Source organism: Osmerus mordax, chromosome 27 (assembly GCF_038355195.1).
Source record: "Osmerus mordax isolate fOsmMor3 chromosome 27, fOsmMor3.pri, whole genome shotgun sequence".
In the NCBI taxonomy this organism is placed as follows: domain Eukaryota; kingdom Metazoa; phylum Chordata; class Actinopteri; order Osmeriformes; family Osmeridae; genus Osmerus; species Osmerus mordax.
In genome coordinates, this window is record NC_090076.1 from 5606018 (window position 1) to 5626834 (window position 20817).

The following is a 20817-nucleotide window of genomic DNA, read 5'->3' on the forward strand; positions in this document are numbered from 1 at the left end:
GTGGTGGGTCTGAGAGCCCTCACACGAATCCAGGCTGGACATTTAGGTCATTCCTCCTCTCCAGGTTGAGACACATGCTCTCTTTTGCCCCCCCGACCACTGTTTCATCACGGTTTTGTGTTTTCATTGAAAAATTCTTGCTGGGTACATTTTGTGTTCCCATCATCGACTGTAGTGGTCTATTTTGAACGTTCGGCCTTGCCCTTTATTCACATGTAGGGGGGGGGGTGGGGGGGGTGGGGGGGTGGGGGGGGGGGCGGGCGACGGTTGGAGAAAGTGACCTGCTCATGTATTTTATTTTTCTCCCACCGAAAAAGAGGAAGACCATGGAAGCCGGGCATTGTGGGAGCTGGTGTTGGTTTTGGGGAGAGGCCCATGTAGGCGTCCTCCTATCATGCCTACTTTGATCCACATGCGTTTGCATGGCAGGGCAAAGAACACAGTTAACAGTTGAGCGGCTTCGGAAAAAAGAGCCAGGGACAGGCCGAGCACCGGCGTGGATTGTTGGTTTTTGCTTGCTGTCTAAATTTGCTCTGCCGAGCGAGGGGATGTTGCAGATGGGTTAGGGTTAGAGAGAGGGAGAGAGGGAGTGACGGGGCAGAGAGAGAGATGGGGGAAGGGTGGCCCTGGCTGGGCTGGGTTGGGTTGGGCTGGGCTGGGCTAGGCAGGGTTGGGCTAGGCTGGGCTTACTGGGCTGGGGGGTTAGCTTGCAGTTTATTTAGGGCAGAGACGGTGACTAACAAGCAAGCCAAATGAATGAGCTAAGAGGACCAGCGTGTCACTGCAGCTCATTTAAAAAGCAGAGGTACTGAAAGGGATTTGACCAGGGGGTCAGAGTTCAATCCCAAGCTTGACAAAACATGTGCAGTGCCTGGATTTCCTAGGGTTTCAAACCTCTGATCTATACAATGTAGCACCCCCCCCCCCCCCCCCCCAGAAAAAGCCTCACCACAATTTTTCACACCGTGAGCGCAATATATCAGTTAATAGACAACAACCATTCAGACAACAGCTTTTTTTTATTGGGTGAGGGTTTGGAGACTTGAATCAGAAGATGTAAATATGTGGTTATGAACAACATCATTTTCAGATTGAATTGTGATCTGTGAGTAGCTTGTATAAGACATAGTGTGTCCTAGTTAAGGAGGGTTTGAATCAAGCACTCCCAATCTACATCTGGGACATTCCAGGGCTGAAGGGCTTGGCGGCAGCACCCACAACCCCCACCCCCTACCTCCCTGCCCCCCAACCCCTCAGGAACAGCAAGCACAGATGGGGAGACAGACCAGGGATTTTGAGTTGAAACCTGCTCTCGAAAACCACACAACCGCCCATCTCTGGTCTTTTTTCCTTAGAAAACGTATTGCCTTTGAGAGCCTTGCATCAATGCTGTTGTTCAAAATCCTTGTCCGGGTGACCGTAGATAGTCATTCCTGTACAGTTTCACGTGGTTATGACCAACACACATGAGCGAGCTACTTTTGTGATGCTACACCTGGAGACAGTTTGCCGAGGTAAAGAGCAAATGCCAGTATCTAGGACGTGGACATTTCTGAGGCCTAGCCATCGGCCATTTATCAGAAAGCCAGCAGAACCAGAAGCTTCCGTGATGGCTACCAAACAGAGCAGTGACTAATGGGAAATCAGCCGGGCATGTGCGTGCCGAGTGAGTGAAAAGGAGGCCATGTTTTAGAGTGGCTTGACATGGTGAGGGGGGTGCATGTATGTTTAACACATGATATCGATCCCAGTTCGGCGCTCGGCTAACTCGCTAACTCATCCTCCACACTTCCTGGTTGGTCTCCACCTCCCATCTCCTTGCCCCCACCGGCCCCGCTGCCTTGCCCAGTGAAGACATGGAAAGTCATTAACAAGTGGCTCCTTTGTTGCCGAACAAACACAGATGGTATTTGGCTCACGCATGGGGGATTAGCTGAAGCCAGGGCCGGCTAGGAGGCAGCCTCCATACAAAGAGGTACAGGCCTGCGTGTGTGGTTGTGTGGGACTGGAGTTGTGTGTGTGTGTGGTTGTGCGTGTGTGTGCCAGAGCAGCATGCTACACCCAGGACCAGGGCAAGCCAGGGCCCCCCTGTCCTGCTGCATTAAGGCCCTCAGCGCCTCCACCGGTTTGGGGGTGCTAAACGGGAAGCAGGGGGGACTAGTGGGGTTAGTGGATGGTGCAGGAAAGAGGAGAACAAGACTATATTTGTTCAGTCACGTCAGCACCAGTAGATTGAAGGCCCTGTTGCCTTTAAATACATGTTACGGTGTTTCTTTTGTGGGATTTTACTAAAAGAATACCCACAGCAGTAAATTGACCAGAAAACATATAGTACAGCTACAGCAGTCACTCAAGTTGTCTATGCTGCTAGTAAGATTAGTGGTGAATGTCAAATTAGCACCTGCGGAAGATGCCCATCTGTTCACCCCTGAGCCCATGGCCCTGTTGGTGTGTGTGTGTGTGTGTGTGCGCGTGTGTGTGTGTGTCATGAGCCCCAACAGGGGTTAAGGTACTCCAAAGGCAGAGTAAACAGAGAGCTGAGTCATAGCAAGCTAATCATTAACCCCCCTCACCCCCACCCACCCACCCAACCACACACACACACACACACAATGGCACTGTTCTCTTCGCTCTGGAACGTTACACACGCTCTAAGGGGCGGGCAGTGTTTATATAAAAACATAGGAAGTAGGCGTGCGTGTGTGCGAATCTGTCTGTCAATTATTGTGTGCGTCGTTTAAGCAAGTTAGCGATTTGAATGGCGTGTGATCCAAATATGAAAGATATTAATTGCCTGGCTCTTCCTTGCAGTGTGTAGGGGGTTCACTGCATCTAGAGGGGAGGTCAGTGAGGTCTCGACATGCTTGAGTTCTTTTTCTTGAGAGAGAGGCGGCGTAAGTAGCTTTTTAAAGTTAGGTCGGAATGTCGTTCTTCTATGATAAAATGACTCGCCGAAATTACAGGATCAGGATCGTAGATGAAGGACGCTCACAAACACCATCTAATCTGTTTGGGTGGTCAGCTTTGCAGAAGAAATGTTTCCGAAAGGAACAAAGCATGCTTTCAACGTGAAATCTAGCAGGGGTTTTCTCTTATCGAATTCCAAGAATCTTTTCCCCTGTCTAGGACATTGAAGCTTAAAGATAGCATTCGTCCATAAAGGGAGGGGGAAAAGACTAAACGTTAGTTGCCGTATGATCGAATGGTACAAAAGTTCTAGAAAGATAATCACCCCCTTAACACAGCTGGTAGTTGAATAGGGGCTGGCGTGCTGACTACCTATGGCCTGTCTGCCTGAACAAACGTTTCCATATCTGCTGTTTTCATCTTAGCTCGGCGCTACAGCCCCGCCACAGAGCTGTCGCTCTGGATATTCGACTGAGAGACGAACGAGCTAGCGAGCGGGCGTGTGTGTGTGTGTGTGTGGGGGGGGGGGGGCAGCAGCACTCACACGAGTTACACTGATTGCTTGACACGGCACACTTGGTTGTTTTGGTGGGAATACTCTTTCTTTCTCTTTCTTTTCTTTTTTTTGGGGGGGTCCTTGGGTTTTGGAATGCGCAGGTCTGTCTCTCCAGCGCTGGCTTGTCGAGGCGTGTTTAGTCTCGAGCGCGGCAGGGGGAAGTGTTGCGGAGGCGGGTCCTGAGCTCTGAGCTGGAAAACAGACCCATCATCACCTCAGCCAAGAGGAAGCTGTCACGGACTGTGGATTTGATGTCACCTTATATAGGTTAAGGGGAAGGAGCTTGGAAAAAGGATAAGAAATGCCTTTTGACAGAGAACAACGATGACAACTCAACAGTACAATAGCATAAATACTTCATGTCATAGAACAATACTGGCACAGCATAATACACTGTACACAGTGAAACACAGGCACCATATTGGTATTTCAGAGAGTTCAAAATGGTGGAGTGGCGTACCTGCCCGAGAATACCCCTCATCTGAACTCGATTCGACAGAGCAATTGTTTTGGACTTTGCAACAGCGGATTGAATGCAGGCTTGAAACCCTCTTTCATCATGTTGCCTTGCTCCTGTGTTAGTGCCAGGCGGGCGGTACCAAGCAGAGGAAAAGCCCTTTCTCCCATTTCACCACTAAAACGCACCCTAATCCCAGCTAATTTTCAATCAGCTCTTTGTCTCGATTCGCTGGCCAGATTACCGCACGTGGCGATGACGCCGGCTGAGCTTGAGACAGATGGGAGCACGGCGGTCACTTTAACTTCCTGTCCTGAAAAGGAGAGCGGGATTGTGGGGGATTAACAAGCAAAGGTTTATTTTGTTCTCTCACTACTGTACTCTTAGGTAGAGGACAAGTACCTAGATTATAATGTGACACGCAGTACTGTAGGATATGGCATGGTCGACCTAAGAGGTTGGCTATCAATGCAGTCCTGGTGTACTTGACACAGAAGCTGTGATTTCTTAACCCACGTTCTTTTAAAAGGCTCGTGGTCTGCATGACCCTCAGTTTCCTACCTGACTGTAGTTATGACATGTTTCCTTTCGACTTCCGGTTGCGATTGTGTTTTTTTGGTTCACCGATGCCATTAATGGCCGCGTTTCCCAGATTGAGCGTTAAGAGCTTCTTAAGAGCGTTCTAAGAGCGTTCTATCTTAACGAATCTGGGAAACGCAGCCAATGTCGGTGTCCTTTTTTTCGAACGTCATTGAATAGCAGAGCGTCTTCAATGTATATTTGTTTATTTTAAACAGCTGTGTGAGCGGTGCTGCCTTAAAGGCGGGTGAGTGGATGGTCCAGACCGTCAGTCTAGCAATGTCATCGAGCACAACGGGGATCACACATCTTAAAGAATGCTCTGGAAACCGATCTCTACTTGTGCTTTGTGGGGAGAGAGAAAAAACGAACAAAGAATCAGCTGCGAAAAGCTGACAGACTGCCAAGTTTTTTGTTGTTTTTTGTTGATAGTACCATATTTGTTCGTATCTTTCCCCTCGTCCCGATGAAAAGACATACCAAATCATTTGTTTTTCCTTTTCTTCCAAAGCTCAGCCGAGAGCCTGTGTGGGTTTCGTATTTGCCCTGTGCCTTTTGTCCGAGCCAGGGGCGGCAGAAGTCACAGGTGTGAAGGCTGAAACGAGGCCCCCTGACATTCGCATTGCTGCCGTGTCACGCCCGATTCCAATCAGGCATCGCATCAGACGCCACACAGCCCACCACAACAATGGGGCCTGACTCGACAGCCAGCGGAGGGTGCCAGGTCCGACCCTCCTAAGAGAGTCGGGGGGGGAAAAGAAAAGCCCTTTGATTTGTCGTTCAATAACGACTCCTCATAAAGATGATATTGTTAGCAATTTGTCAGGTATTTGTCGGTCTCACTGTTCAGCTGTGGGAAAGTCGGCTGACGTTGAGAGCTCACAAAAGCCCATGCTGTGAAGCGGTTGGCTTTAATAACTTTAATAACTTTTTTCCCCCTGAAGTAAACACCGACTACTCATCATCTGGGCTGTTCTAATCCGACCCTAACACATGCTCAATGCACGTTGCATGTTTCTCACGGCCATTCTCTTTTTCCCTATCCTCCCCCCTTCTCTCTCTTCTTATCTTTCCCCCCCTCTCTCTTTCCTTTTCCCCTCTTTCCGTGTGTCCATCCAGGTGTGTTGAAGGACTACCTGCGGGAGCTCCCCTACCCCCTTATCACCAAGCATCTGTACGAGGCCCGTGCTGGACTCCATAGCCAGGCGGCCACTACGCATCGGCCCCGGGGGCTGTGAGAACGACCAGGGGGACACGGAGCACACCGTCAGCCTGCTGGAGAACCTTCCGGAAGTGGAGCGGGTGAGGACCAGACCTGTGTGTCGTTACCTCAGCGGCCCACCGGCCACTCCCCAAAGTTTCACACCGATATACGCTCCGTCCGTTGACTTCCGAGGTGTATGTGTGTGTGACAGGTGACCCTCCGGAAGCTTCTGAACACCTGAAGCTGGTGGCGTCGCACCACGAGGTCAACAAGATGACGTGCCAGAACCTTGCCGTGTGCTTTGGGCCCGGTTTGCTGAGTCAGCGCCAGGAGGCTCACTGCCACAGCAACAGGGTGTTCATCGACTCCGAGGAGCTGGCCAGCGCTCTGCACTTCAAGAAACACATCGAGGTCCTGCACTATCTTCTGCAGCTCTGGCCAGGTAAGCCCAACCCAGCGAGCCTCTGCAGTCACACATTGGGACAGTAGGGATACACACACTGTACAAACAGGATGGATCTCTAGGGATCTCCTGAGCTTTTGTAGACTTTTCGTAGGATCTTGTGGTGTTCCGCAAATGAAGAACGTGAACTGAGGAGTTTTAACCAAGGGCTATCGTGTGAACGTGAGACATTTCGAATGAGTTGTTCGACGAGCTTGGTAAACTACTGGATAGAGAAGTTTTCACCAACCGGCTGTAAACACGGATCGACAAACTGGGTCTGAACACTCCCTCCCGGCTGCTTAGCGGGGATTCTCCCAAACAACTCCGCTTCGAGCAAATCACTCCCAGTTCCTGCGGCCTCGGTTCCGAACACGACTTTAAAAAGACCCTCTTTGATCTGATCTCTGAGGTCGGACCAGCCTGTTGACTGGTTTTCAGGCAAGGCCGGGCGAGCGGCCAGCACCACGAGTCCACCATCTGTTCTCTCCCCCCCCCCCCCCCCCCCCCCCCCCCCCAACGTAGGTCCGACGCTCTGGGGAGCGCTTCCGTCACGGCCGGGGCCCCGACAGCGTGGAGCAGAGTACCGCAGACCCAGCCCCTGGAGGGTCGAGCCGGCTTAATTTCTCCCCGCCCGTAGCCAGACACCCTGCACCAACTGGGGGGGGGGGGGGGGGTAGGGGGGGGCTCCGGTTGTTTGTCTCCCCGGACCCGGCTGTTCTCCACTCCCGGCAGCTGGGCCCGCCGTTGGGTTGAGACTGGATGCCAGAACTTGGTGTCTTCCAGCGAAAGGACAGCGCGGACCGAGATGGAGAGGATAGCGTTTGCCGGGGGAGGGGGGGGGGGTGTCAAAAGCGTGCGCAGACGGACGTGCTATGGGAGGGTACCGTCGGGTGTCTGAGGGCGTGGGGTGGGGGGGGGGGGGGTAACCTAACGTCCCTCTAACCAGCATGCATTAGGCTTCACGGCACGGCGGACGGCTGTTGAACTGTGTCTGGAGGGCAGACGGGCAAGTGTCTTCCCCCTCTCCCCCCGCCCCTCACACACTGGAGTGAACCCTCTCTCCTGCCTCTATGGTGTGTGTGTGTGGTAGCCGCCCCACCCCACACACACATACCTCTCCCACCCAAGCTGTGTGTGGTGAAGCAGTCCCATACTTTTCACCTTGGTGGCCCTGGCGGATGGTGTTTGGGGGGGTGGGGTTAACTCTAACCTTGACCAAGCTGAAACATAAGCCTTCCACCCAATGTTTACACCCCCCCCCCCCCCCCCCCACACACACACACACCTCCTATTTCTGTCCACTTCCTTACTCTCAGAGTGGAGTTCAACATGACTGGGGCTGTAATTACAGGCATTCCTGGGCTAACCTTAGCCCTGCATCCAACACCCTAGCCTAGCATTTCACAACCATTACAGGATATTTTCGGCCCGTTCGCATGGACCCCACCTTCCGCTGCTTTGTTGTTGAAGCCTTGAGTGTGTGTGTGTGTCACGGTCCAAGCATGCAATACCATAGAACAGAAGGCCAAGTGTTTACAGTAGGCTTCGTAAGTGTGTGTGTGAGAGTATGCATTTGGCGGTGTGTATGACCACAGGCCTTTGGTATTCACTGAATTTTAGAAGGTGCGTGCCGAGTTTTATGTGCAGGGGAATGTGTGTGAAAGTGTACAGTACAGTATGGGAGTGTGTGTGTGTGTGTGTGTTTGGGCAGGTGGTCAGGGACAGCTCACGCAACGAGGTTCTGGTTGAGAGCGGGGGGGGGGGGGGGGGGTGGCTAAGGAGGAAGAGGGAGAGGTGAGACAGTTTTAGGACAGAGGTATTTCTAACTACCCCAGTGTCAACGTAGCTTTCAATATCAGCCCCGAAGATGGAAGGCTCCTTTCCCACATTTGGACGGCTTTCAGAGATGTTCAGGCGAAGGCGTGAGGTCAAGGTCCTTCTCACGGCCAGGGCTCCATACCACGGCATACGATTAGCTACAACATACCTAGCATAGCTACCTCCACTGGCTATGTTCACCACTCTTCCCTTCCTCAAAGTTGGAATGTATTTCTTGATTTTAATGTTACTTCTAAAATATGTGTTTTTCTCTCTCCCCTACGCCCCAGTAGGAGGCAGCTAGCGTGGTTTCGTCCAGGGGGCGAGTGGTAGCTCCGGAGGTAAACGGGCTGTTGTGGTGGTTGTGGTGGAGTGTTCAGTGTTCCTCTCCCTAGCCCAGCTAGCTAGCTAGCAACCCTCAATCTTAAATTCCCCTTACCCTTGTAGCGCCCATCGCCAACCCCCCACCTCCCCCTCCCGCCATCTAGACATCTAGTCGTGGTTTTAGCGGTGACTTGCGGTACAAGCTGGGTGTTCGTATGACTTCTTGCCGACGGAAGGCAGTCGGTGTTGTGCGCTAGAGCAGTTGGCCGTTGTGTTGAAAGTAGGTTTAGTGTGTGTTGACACAGCATGGCATGTGTTGAATTAATTCATTTATTATTATATCAACATTTTGTATCTGTCTCCCCTTATCAACACCTCGATTCAAACTCTGGGCGGGGGAGGACTGTGTGTGTACAGCTCCCTTCTCAGGTTGTGGATATTTTTGTCGTGTCTTTAATCCTAATAACAACAGTGGCTGCTGTATCGACCTAGATGGCATCGGCCCAGGAGCATGGATCCTACTCCTGGGCTTCCAGGAGATACAGGAGCCGGTCAAACGGAGCCCGTCAGCTAACTCACTCTCCCACTTGTTTTTATCCCCCCCCCCCCGCATCTCCCTCTCTCCCCCCCTCCAGTGGTGGACCCACATGGCAAGACGTCATCCCCTACCCCGGAGCCCCCCGCCCAGGCCGGCCCGCTCTCGGCTCCCCCCTTGCGCAGGAGGAAGGAGCGCCCCCAGGTGCTCAACCTGAGCGAGGCCGAGATGGCCGGCGTGCTGCGGCCCCGGCCGGGCCGCCTGGACAGCCCTAGCAACCGCTACGCCGGCGACTGGAGCTGCTGCGGGGAGGGCTACTTCCCCCCCGCCGCCGCGCCCAGAGACGAGGCCGACTATGACGACGTCCCCTCCGAGGACATGGAGGTGGCCGAGGACGGGGGCCCGGACGGGGGCGAGGAGAGCCCCCAGGGAGGACCGGAGGTCGCGGCCGGGCCGGACGAGCCCCCACCAGGCGTGGAGGCGATGGAGGGAGGAGTGGAGGAGGAGAAGGCCGAGGAGGAGGTGGAGGTGGAGCAGGACGAGGGGGAGGAGGAGGGCGAGAGCGACGGCTCCGCCGGCCGGGACACGGCGTTGCGACCAGGACCACATCCTGCCCCCCTTGCACCGCCAGGGAGCACGCGTACCAGGCCTACATGAAGATCCAGGACATCAACCCCGTGCTGAGCCACCGGGTGAACCTGCGAGACCTCCAGGAGAGCATCGACACGCTCATAGGCAACCTGGAGAGGGAGCTGAACAAGAACAAGCTCAACGCGGGCTACTGACTCCCTCGCACACGCACGCACTCGCTCTCACACCGCCCTGCTGAAGATGAGACTGAACTGACGAAGGCGCTCGAGTCAAGCGTTATGGGAAAAGGCGGTTGGCGTTTTCATTACGGCGCTCTTACGGGACGCCGGAAAAAGTCCCCCCCCCCCCCCCCCCCCCCTTAACAACAGACATTCCTGTTTGCGGTTGACGTGTGTCGACCGTCGCCGTCGGACGCGGCTCCGTCTGTTGGGGCCTCATCCACTGTCGTTTACGGTCGCTTTCTCTTCTTATTAGAAGAAGTCATTGACCCTGAGGGGTGTTAACGGTGCCTTAATTGTGTGAAGGTGGTGCTTTTAAGGCAAGGGAGAGCTTCTCCGTCAAGGTACGGCACGTTTTTTTTTTCGATATACAACAATGCACTTATGAGGCAAAGTCACAGATATGACCTCCTGCTGGGGCTGGAGGTTGAACTGTGGTCGGGCCTGCCCGGTGGGTTCGTGTGCAGCCAGTACCCCGAGTACCTGCAGATCACACGTACACACACACGTCTGCTCAAATATGCTGAATATGAACATATGGGAGATGTCGCCGACTTGCACGGACAGGTACGGGGGGAGTTCAACCTCAAGCGAGCAAGGAGAAACCCTTTCATGCGGCGTCACATTTAGATTCGCGAGTGAATCGGTGCAAAGACCCTTGATAACGCTTTGATATGTTCCATTTTCCCCTCACATACCCTCCCCCTCCCCCCCCCCCCCCCACGCCCCACCCACCCCGCCTCAAAACCTCCCACATGTTTTGACAGACTGTGATCACCTGCGGGTGCACAAAGGCAAAAGCCAAATATGAGAGACTCGTTCCGAGTGCGCTGTGTGCGTCAGCGACGCTTCACAGAAAGAGGGACAGCGCGGAGAAGGACGTTGGCTTGTAGTCCATTGCCTAAAAACAAAAACAAAAACAAAAAACACATACAAGTTTTCAGCTATCCAGGGATTCAGTGTGATCAGTATTTAACAAATGTGTATATAAATGTATTTGGAGTCTATAATTTTTTACAGCTTATTGTTCCATACAGGCTTAAATGCTCGCAGTTACCTTGTAGTATTGACTCGTAGTAAGAATATCAAACAGGGCTTCTCCTCTAATGCTACCTGTACACATCTTAAATGTGCTGGATTCATGGTACACCTTTAGCTGTACAATATGAGAAGAAAAAAAAACACGTTCTTGCGAAACGAGATATTGTTATTTTTGTTATATTTTGTACATATTCGGTGTCTTTCTTCGTCTCAGCTGTGTTCATATTTGTGTGAAAGAGGTACTGAACGCTGCATGGTTGAAAGCTTTACTGACAGAAACAAGTCAAATGTCTCCTTTCCTTTGGTTCTTGATGTGCTTAATTGCGGAGAGGCCATTTTCAAACGTGTCGTTTACCTGGTTACAGTTACCCACATAGCCTAGATTAACCAAGAGCTCAGCTATCTGCTACTGTATACCGCTTCTATGACTAAAAGATGGAAAATCATTAGGTTAGACCCTGAAGCGACTGTAGCCCTTTTCTCAAATGGGGTCAGTGCATTTGGGTTAAATTTGCATGGTGCCGGCAGCGGTGTGTAATAGTCCTGCAGGTCTTGTCTCCAGCGACTTGACATTCAGCGTGAAACCGGCAAGCCACCTGTCTTCCCCTCACAAGCCCCACTCCAACTCAAGTATTGTCCCCTCTCTCTCTCTCTCTCTCTCTCTCTCTCTCTCTCTCTCTCTCTCTCTCTCTCTCTCTCTCTCTCATATCGATGCATTCCTCCCTCTCCCCAGTTCTCTCGACCCTACGGCTGTCACGTCGGCATGTACATGTGCACATCACTGTTTGCGTGGACGCCAGACCTTTTTCGTGTGCGCGCGCGCGCGTCTTGTCGTTTGTGTCCTGTCTGTCGCGGAAAAAGAATCCTATGATGAAAGCGTCACGAAACGATATTACTTTGTACTGATCTTGAGCAATGTATGGTCATAATAAAGTATATATTTCACACGTGGCCCCGAGTCGAATTGATCTCTACATTGTGTGTGTGTGTGTATAAAAATAAACAGATCCTACATGACATGCAAATACAGTTTAAGATATATAATTTGACCCCCGTCGTTTCCAGTGTTGCTTTCCAAATGATTTGTATGGTTTTTGCAGGCTGGGGGGAATGCCCTTGACGGTTGTAGGAATGTCCCTGTTCCCTCCCCAACTCCAGGGAGATTCCCAGAAGACAGACACAGCACCTGCACCGTAATCCCATAAAAGAGCTCCACGCAGCTGATAAACACCTGCATCATTCAGCATTGGGAGGCTGTAGAAGTACATTTCAAATGTAAACACTTCTTTTTACGGGTGATTTTATCTTTGTGACCTGTTGTGTACTGGGGCTGTATGGGACTAGCATCTCGAGGGTACACTCTGCACTGCTACATGTTGAAGCCTGAAGCGATACGCTTCATCACTCTGCAGAAAAATACTTTTCTCCTCAAAGCTCCCGAATCAGTCGACACATCGGCTGGTATTTACTGCATGCTCTCGTGGAGCCAATCTGTTCATTCAGTTTGAAGATGTGTCATATTTGACATGATATAATTTTCTTGTCTTCGAGTGTCAAGAAGATTCTTTCCTCTGCTTATTGTAGACGGGTCGTATGTACAGTAACCACACATTCTGTCATGCCAGAATCATATTTCCATATTCTCCGCACAAGACAATTTGATACCTTTTTATTTGGCCAGTCATCCGACACAAATGTGTGTTTTTAAGCGAGAGTTTTTAGCGATACTCTTTGATGCTGTTCGTGCACATTTGAAGCAACACTGAAGTGAACCCTATAGGGATTGATTTAGCCATAACTCAGGGTCTGTTTTGTTAGTCAGGACCGTCACTTGATATCAGGCCGTCTGTTTGAGTGAACTGAACTTTTGTTCTTGTCTAATTTAAGAGATGGGTCCTTTTGGGTAAACACACTTTACAGCCATCTGCAACTAAAACCTCCCCTCACCCTTCTCCTGCCTCCCCTCACCCTTCTCCTGCCTCCCCTCACCCTTCTCCTGCCTCCCCTCACCCTTCTCCTGCCTCCCCTCACCCTTCTCCTGCCTCCCCTCACCCTTCTCCTGCCTCCCCTCACCCTTCTCCTGCCTCCCCTCACCCTTCTCCTGCCTCCCCTCGCCCTTCTCCTGCCTCCCCTCGCCCTTCTCCTGCCTCCCCTCGCCCTTCTCCTGCCTCCCCTCACCCTTCTCCTGCCTCCCCTCACCCTTCTCCTGCCTCCCCTCACCCTTCTCCTGCCTCCCCTCACCCTTCTCCTGCCTCCCCTCACCCTTCTCCTGCCTCCCCTCACCCTTCTCCTGCCTCCCCTCACCCTTCTCCTGCCTCCCCTCACCCTTCTCCTGCCTCCCCTCACCCTTCTCCTGCCTCCCCTCACCCTTCTCCTGCCTCCCCTCACCCTTCTCCTGCCTCCCCTCACCCTTCTCCTGCCTCCCCTCACCCTTCTCCTGCCTCCCCTCACCCTTCTCCTGCCTCCCCTCACCCTTCTCCTGCCTCCCCTCACCCTTCTCCTGCCTCCCCTCGCCCTTCTCCTGCCTCCCCTCGCCCTTCTCCTGCCTCCCCTCACCCTTCTCCTGCCTCCCCTCGCCCTTTCTCCTGCCTCCCCTCGCCCTTCTCCTGCCTCCCCTCGCCCTTCTCCTGCCTCCCCTCACCCTTCTCCTGCCTCCCCTCACCCTTCTCCTGCCTCCCCTCACCCTTCTCCTGCCTCCCCTCACCCTTCTCCTGCCTCCCCTCACCCTTCTCCTGCCTCCCCTTATCCTTTTTCAACTCCCCCTTGATGAAATATCCGTGTGTGTTTCAGCAGCGCATTCATCCCTCTGAGGTGAGGGCCCCTTTGAAACCACACTTTCAGCACTTACAGCACCAGGGTCAGAAACCAGTGTGTCCCCTCCAAGGATGTGGAGTATGCAAGGACGTTTAGCAATTCATCTGACAGACAGGCGGGTGTTACGTAACACTCTCTTTCCGTCACTGAACATTGCTCTGAAAGGCTTATGTTGAATCAGACTAATATGTCCTTTACCCACTAACTTAATGGTTATGAATGTACGAGAAACTAAGCCCCTGTAATTGCTGAAAACCTTCAGAGCGAACCTGGGCAGACATTCCATACATGTGGTGTCCTTCAATAGGAAGGCTATTAATCACATTTGACCAAAGTCCCGGGCTTTCTGATTTTAGGGCTCCTTTGTTCCAGCCGGTCTGGTTTTTGGCAGTTCATCAGAAGCCCGCATGGCAGGTCTCTGACGAACCATTGACAGATGCCTCTGGTAGCTGTGATCAGGACTTGGAGGCGGGGGGTGCGGTGGAGGAGAGGAAAGGGGGGATAAGGGAGAGAGGATGAGAGGAACGAGGGAGGAGAGGTGAAAGTGAAGAATGGCGGGAGAGAACAGAGGAGCTGCCCTTTAGATCCCGCGGCCAGCCTCACACACTGTGGCCTCCCTCCCCCCCCCGGCCTCCCTCTACCCCCAGCCTCCCTCTCCCCCCAGGCCTCCCTCTCCCCCCGGCCTCCCTCTCCCCTTCCAGCCACCATTGCTCTGTCACTCAGGGTTAGTATATTTCATTTTAATAAGACTAATCCCTCTTAGAGGTAAGCTGCTCATCACCTCCTCTCTCTCTCTCTCTCTCTCCCTCTCCGCGAAGAGTCCAATCTCCTTTCACTGCGAAGACGGGATGAGGGCCGGGGTTAGCCTCGGTCGAGAGGGGAGAAATATGTGAAAGGTGAGATTGAAAAGATTTCCTGACAGCTGCAGTCTTGCTTAGTGAGGTCTGGACCCTGTTGTTCGCAGGTGGCACACCTCAAAGGAGCCGCTTTCTCCAGCTAGCCTTCCGTCTTTTCTCATGGTCTTCCCACGTTGACAAGGTAGTAGGAAACAGAATTATAACCGTTTTTTTCCTTTCAGTGTGGTAGAGTGTCGCCAGGCTTTCAACAGGCTTTCACCGGTCCGCGAGAAGTGAGTGTTAAGCAGACTGATAAGTGTGCCATGTGATGTCCCTGAACACAAACGGCTACCATGGTTGGTTACTTCATTTCAAATCCCTCCCCCTTCACTAGAAGTAGGCCAGACAGAAAAGTGAGGGTCCTTAGATCACAAAAAAATATGTGCTGGTGTTCAAGCCCCCCCCCCCCCACACACACACACAACACACACACAAACAACCCAAGACAATGTTATGGTCTGGGGTCATGTGCTTAATAGTTTAGACTTGACTAGACATGGGTCAACATGTCTCTGAGCTTTAAATTAAAAAAAATCAAAGAGTCAAGGGGTGACATTCCAATCCAATACCCTGGCCACCTGATCTCTTATGGGGTCAAAGGTCAACAAATGAAATTTACCTTGGAGCCTTGGGAGATTTGAGGGAAAGCAGTTGCTGCGTGTCAAAGTCTGTGGGGTGTCGCCAGTGCTCGTCCTCCCCCACAACGCTAAGCAACCGACTGAAAAGAGAACAAGCTCGTCCTCCAATTTCAATGTTTTTGCATCCGAATAGAGCGTTAACTTCACAGCAACGTTTTATGGACGCGGACACAGAACCTAAATTGCAGTGGGCAAGGTCATAGAAAATGCTCGGGCTTTCTAAAGCGAATGGAACGTTTTGCAGATATCTGACAATCAAGTATCAGTCATAATCTCGGTAAAATGATTCCAAAATGTTTAGGAGTAGGGACATTGAAGGAGCAGTGGTTAAACGTGTGTAGACTGCGTCCAGAAAAAGAGTGTGACTCCTGTGGACCAAGACAAGAGGCACCAGGCATGTGGTTGCTGAAAGGCACATGAACCTTGTCACCCTGCTAACCTCAACCCAGTTGACTTTGCTTTCATCTGTTGATATTGGCCTTAGTGTCATGTGCAGTTTCATGCCATGGCTTAGGTTGTGTGTGTGTGTGTGTGTGTGTGTGTGTGTGTGTGTGTGTGTGTGTGTGTGTGTGAGAGAGAGAGATGGGTGAATTGTATAAGGATGGTGGACACCCTTATCCCCTACAGCTGGGCCAAGCATAGATAAACATGTGTGAAATACAGGGAGTGCCCCATCGCAGGAAGATTTAGACCTCCCTGTGCAAGACCCCCACAATGCCAAGGCAATAGCTTAATTCGACAGGCTAGATTTACAGCCCACCTGCTTGCATTGTTTTGGAGGATTTGGAGCAGAAACTTCAAGAACTTGGAATGCAGTCATCTCCCTGTAGACACCCCCGCAGTTAAATATCTCCTTTTCATGTTTGGGAAATTTCTCCAGCTTAAATGAAGAAATCAACTGAGGAAAATCTGACAACATGAATACCTTCTTTCTTAGCGGGAGGTGAGGAGGGGGGGGGGCTGGGTTTATAAGAGCGGTTGGTTTGCAGCTCTCACCTCTTACACAACATGGAGAACGTTTAGAGAGTGCAAATATGTGACCCCTCTTGATGACAAGCATACAAGAGTAAGAATTTATATACCCACTAAGCTTGCATCCTGATGTGATATTTTCCCTCATTTCACAGAACCGCTGTTGCCCTATAGATGTGTCTTAGATGGAGCAATGACTGTGTATAAAATCATGAGTGCTGCATATTAAATTTCGTCCTCTGGATACATAAAGACTCGCTATGAGGCCCATCCAGTTTTGAAAGCACTTACAGATCTAATTCATCTGGACAGGGAGTATAAATCATGTGATCTTAATGCCAATCAAGACAAACGATTGCCAGGTGTGTTTCACGACTGAATAGTTGACAGGACGTACTCATAGTTAAGCTTAGCTCAGTGGTTAGAGCGGAAGCTGGCTGATGGAGAGGTTGCAAGTTCAAATCCCACTGTGATATATGTTGCTTTGGACAAACACATCTGCTAACAATATACATTATTATGGTATCAGGAATACCCATGGTGGTTCTCATTTACATGAACAGGTGCTGAGAAATGTACAACCTACACTGTTTAGGAACACCACATGGACTTTACAATGTTGTGGCAACTGAGTTACAGGTCAATTAAATGCAGCAGACAGAGCAGAGTCCCTTCCTGTGGACCAATGACCAATACCACCTAGGATAGAAACAGTTAGCAGATCTAGCTCTAACATTGAGGCTATGGGGAACCACATGCTCCAAACTGACTGCATGTTTTAGGTCTATAAGTGCTTCCCCAACTGGATGGGCCCCAGTGTCAAGCCGTCCGTTTTGAAAGCACCCATGGATCTAAAACGAGCAGTCAGTTTTGAGACTCAATCTTGGAGCTAGATCTGCTAACTGTTTCTATCCTGGGGATTGTTGCATTAGATCTTATTCATCTGGAAAGGTGGTATTGGTCATGTGAGCCGATTGCCAATCAAGACCAATGATTGTCAGGTGTGTTTCACAAATGAGTAACTGATTATGAGCAAGTGTGACTTTCCACATCCATCATTTGGGGTGGGAGGGATAGCTCAGTGGTTAGAGTACGACTGAGCAATAACAGGTTGGAGGTTCATATCCCCCAAGGTGCTGTTGAACCTTTGGCTTTAAAGTGGGCTTTTCGTAAAGATATATTGAAATTCTGAAGGACACTGAAGCAAGTCCCTGGTGGCGTAGTGGATAAGCATGGTACCATGTGGGTCTCAGGTCGCAGCTCATCTGGGTTCGAATCTGGCTGGCGGACTCTATGTGCAACCTTCCATTGCTGTCATGTAAAACATGATAGTATATCTTTAACTAGTGGTGTTTTTAAAGATACATTTACTATTCCAGGTATGGGGAAGTGGGGCCCCAGTGGCGTAATGGATAAGCATTCAAACCATGTGGGTAGGCCAGTCAGACACAGCAACATGACATCGAATCCCAGCTGACAGCTGGGCCTCCATCGTGCAAGCAACCCGGTTCCCATCATGCCTGGAGTACGGCAGGGCCTCCAACATGCAGGTATACAACTGGGCCTCCATCGTGCAAGCAACCCGGTTCCCATCATGCTTGGAGCACGGTAGGGCCTCCACCATGCAAGCACCCCAGTTCCCATCATGCTTGTAGTGCAGCCAGGGCTCCACTGTGCAACGTCCCCAATTCCCATCATGCTTGAAAAGGAACATGAAGATTATAAAAATACATTTTTAAAGTTAAGTGTGGAATTTTTCAAGATACATTTTAATATAACAAACACTTTCTTCTTCTAGGGCTGCCCAAAGCAACCTGCCATGGGATTGGAACCCAAGACCCTTCAACATGGCCTTAACCTTCAAGGTACACATGCTCATCCACTGAGCCACCAGGGACACAAAGAAACATGAACTCGTTGAAAATACATCCTTAAAGTGAAGTGTGAACTCATTAAAGAGACAGTTTCTGCAAGGTAAGACCAATGCAACCTTCCATGGGATTTGAACCCAAGACCCTTCAACATGGCCTTAACCTTCAAGGCACACATGCTTTCCACTGAGCCACCAGGGACACGAAACAAGTTGAAAATACATCCTTAAAGCAAAGTGTGCTCTTTTTGATGACATATTGTACCACAGCAGTTTCTGCTTGTTTTAGGGCAGATATTAGAAGCCAGACATGTGGGCTATGAACCCATGCCCATTCCCCTCCCAAAATATATTTTCTTACATGGTACACATACGTAAACACCGTGCTACCAAAGCTACTAGATAACACGGACATATTGAAAATACATCCTTAAGGGAAAGTGTTCTGCTTTGAAAAACACAAAGCAAATACTTTCTGCTTTTTGGGGAAAATCAACAAAGCCAGCTATGGGATTCAAACCCAAGACAATTCTGCAAAGGCTGCACCTTACATGGTCCACACACTTAACCAGTGAGCTACCAAGGTCCCAATTCCGTTCCTTCCAAGACTCTCCCACTACAATGTCTCCCAGGAGACGACAGAGAATTTTACCACAAACTTATGCCAGGAATCATTGTGGCACAGACTAAATGAAGGTGGCAGGGGGGCCTTGCATTGGAACAAAAATTAGAACTACCAAGGCCTGTTAGCAATATAGTCTTATGAGATTATGATTATTTTGTATTATGTATTAATTTAGCAGCTGCTTTTAACCAAAGCAAAACACAGTACATAAGGCTTTGCGCATGTGACATCTCATGTGACAGCTCAAGCTCTAACCGCTGAGCCAAACCTTGCTGTGAGTCATAAATGCTCACAATCACCCACTCAATCGTTGGCAATCGTTTGCTTTGATTGTCAATCAGATCACATGACTCATACCAGGACATAAACAGTTCTACAGATCTAGCTCTAACATTGAGTCTATGGGGAACCATATCCTAAAAAAAATTACTGCTTGTTTTAGATATGTAAGTGCTTTCAAAACTGGATGGGCCTCCGCATTAAGCCACTCCAAAACACAACTATGTTTCGTGTTCAGATCTTAAAATACAGAAGTCTCATCTACATCCAGCAATACTACTAATGGAATGATTCATAGAATTATCGTAAATATTATTATGATTTGATAAATGAGCAGTAAAGGTATGTTCTAGTGTCCAGAGTTAGATACCTCCATCTATAAGGTTTGAGCACACCATTAGGAGCCGTGTTACTGTTTTTGTAAAAGGGCCCAGTAGAATTTCCAGAGAGTTGAGCGAATTAGGGGGGAACAGAGGGGTTAGGAGGGGGGCTATTGTCACGCTGGCCTTGTCGGTGCCCGGGATCCATATGGACGCCTGCCTCATTGAGCTCTCAGAAGCCCCTCCCCCCCCCCCTCCCCGTGACCCTCCTCTCCCTGACAGGCCTGTGTGAGTGAGTCATGGAGAGGGGGAAGTGACCCGTGTGGTGTTTAATCTGTCCGACACCGCTGCATCTCATTTCCGCTCAGGGGCCCCAGCATGTGCTCCTTTTCTCCCCGGTTGGCTCTCTGTCTCTCCGCGGCTCCCTCGCGCTCCCGTTCAGGCCCTCGACCGCTGTTGTTTTCCGCCCCCTCGCGCTGTCCTGGTTTCTTGAAAACGCTCTTTCGTTCTCGTCCCCTTGTGCCTTGAGCGTCCCTCCACCGAAACGACCTCATTCTCTCCCGGTTTTTGCTCATAACCCGTTTATTCTGTTACCTCTCTCTCTCTCTCTCTCTGTTTTTCTATCTTTTCACTCTTTCATTGACGTGGCATGTGACACAGGGTGAAAGCCTGGCAACATGCAGCTGCTTCTGGGCAACACAGCAGCCCTCCCCCCACCCCCCTCCCACCCCTGCCCTGCCCTGCCCTCCACATGCAGGCTCTTTCATGGTGACCGCTGGCTGTCAGTGCTGACTATGGGGCTGTTAGACTGCCTTTGACCTCAGATAGACCCTGCTCTCTTTTGACTCCTTGTTTCATGTCGAATCGGGTGCCCCAAAACGTATCGCCCAAACCCCCCTGACCTCTTCTCTGAATAAAAAACGTACACTTTAAACCCCAGCCCCCTCCTCAGGTAACAAACGTTACTGGAGATAAGAGCCTATACAGTACAAATGTCTATTTTGTAAAAAGTTTCCATGGACTCTTAAGTAAATTGAACATTAACACCCGATTTTGCCGTTGTTGTTTACGGCGCCGCCCTCGTATTTGTCCCGAGCCACTGCCGTGGCGATGAGATGGGTCACATCGCACTGCGGAATCGTTGGTCGATGGCGTTAATCAATAGCAGGCGTGCTGCGCCAGCGATCGATGCTTCGTATCAGAGCAGACGCGTGAAACCAAAGAAGCATGAAATGATTTGCCCGACAAGTTTAGGTCCTCAGGTACTTCGAATGTATTTCATTACCGGAGCCCTGGGGGGAGCGAAGCACAGTTGGATGATATTACCCAGTAACCAGATCTCGGCCTCGTGCATGTGAATACTCACTCATTAACTATGGAGGAGCTCTCGCCCCAATCACCCCCCCCCCCCTCTCTACCCCCCCGAATCTGCTGAATCATCAACCAGTGTGCTGGCAAAGCACACAATGTTGTGAAATGTTGTGAAAATTCAATAAAAACGTCTTCTTACCTATGAACAAGTCAAATATGTTATATTTTTTTCTGTAGCCCCCTCCTCCCCCCAAAAAAGTTATTACAACATAAAACAAACAAAGTCTCAAATGGCCACACACTTTGGCACTATTGAAACAGCAGGCTTGGACAGTGGTGTGCGTTGCAGCAAGAGTATTACATCCTGGGAGGGGAAGGGGGGGGGGGGGGGGGGGGGTGGTATCAGGTACCAGCGTG

The 20817-nt window shown here is 50.7% G+C and overlaps 1 protein-coding gene across 1 annotated transcript in view; it reads left to right on the forward strand.

The window, feature by feature from the left end:
• Positions 1–9721, forward strand: part of syde2 (synapse defective 1, Rho GTPase, homolog 2 (C. elegans)) — a 28315-nt gene extending 18594 nt beyond the window's left edge. The window contains 7 exon segments of the mRNA XM_067230549.1: positions 5619–5683; positions 5685–5801; positions 5915–5933; positions 5936–6145; positions 8926–9416; positions 9418–9447; positions 9449–9721. Of these exon segments, the coding sequence (XP_067086650.1) occupies positions 5619–5683; positions 5685–5801; positions 5915–5933; positions 5936–6145; positions 8926–9416; positions 9418–9447; positions 9449–9610 (1094 nt within the window). The 3' untranslated portion in view covers positions 9611–9721.
• The last annotated feature ends 11096 nt before the right edge of the window (positions 9722–20817 follow it).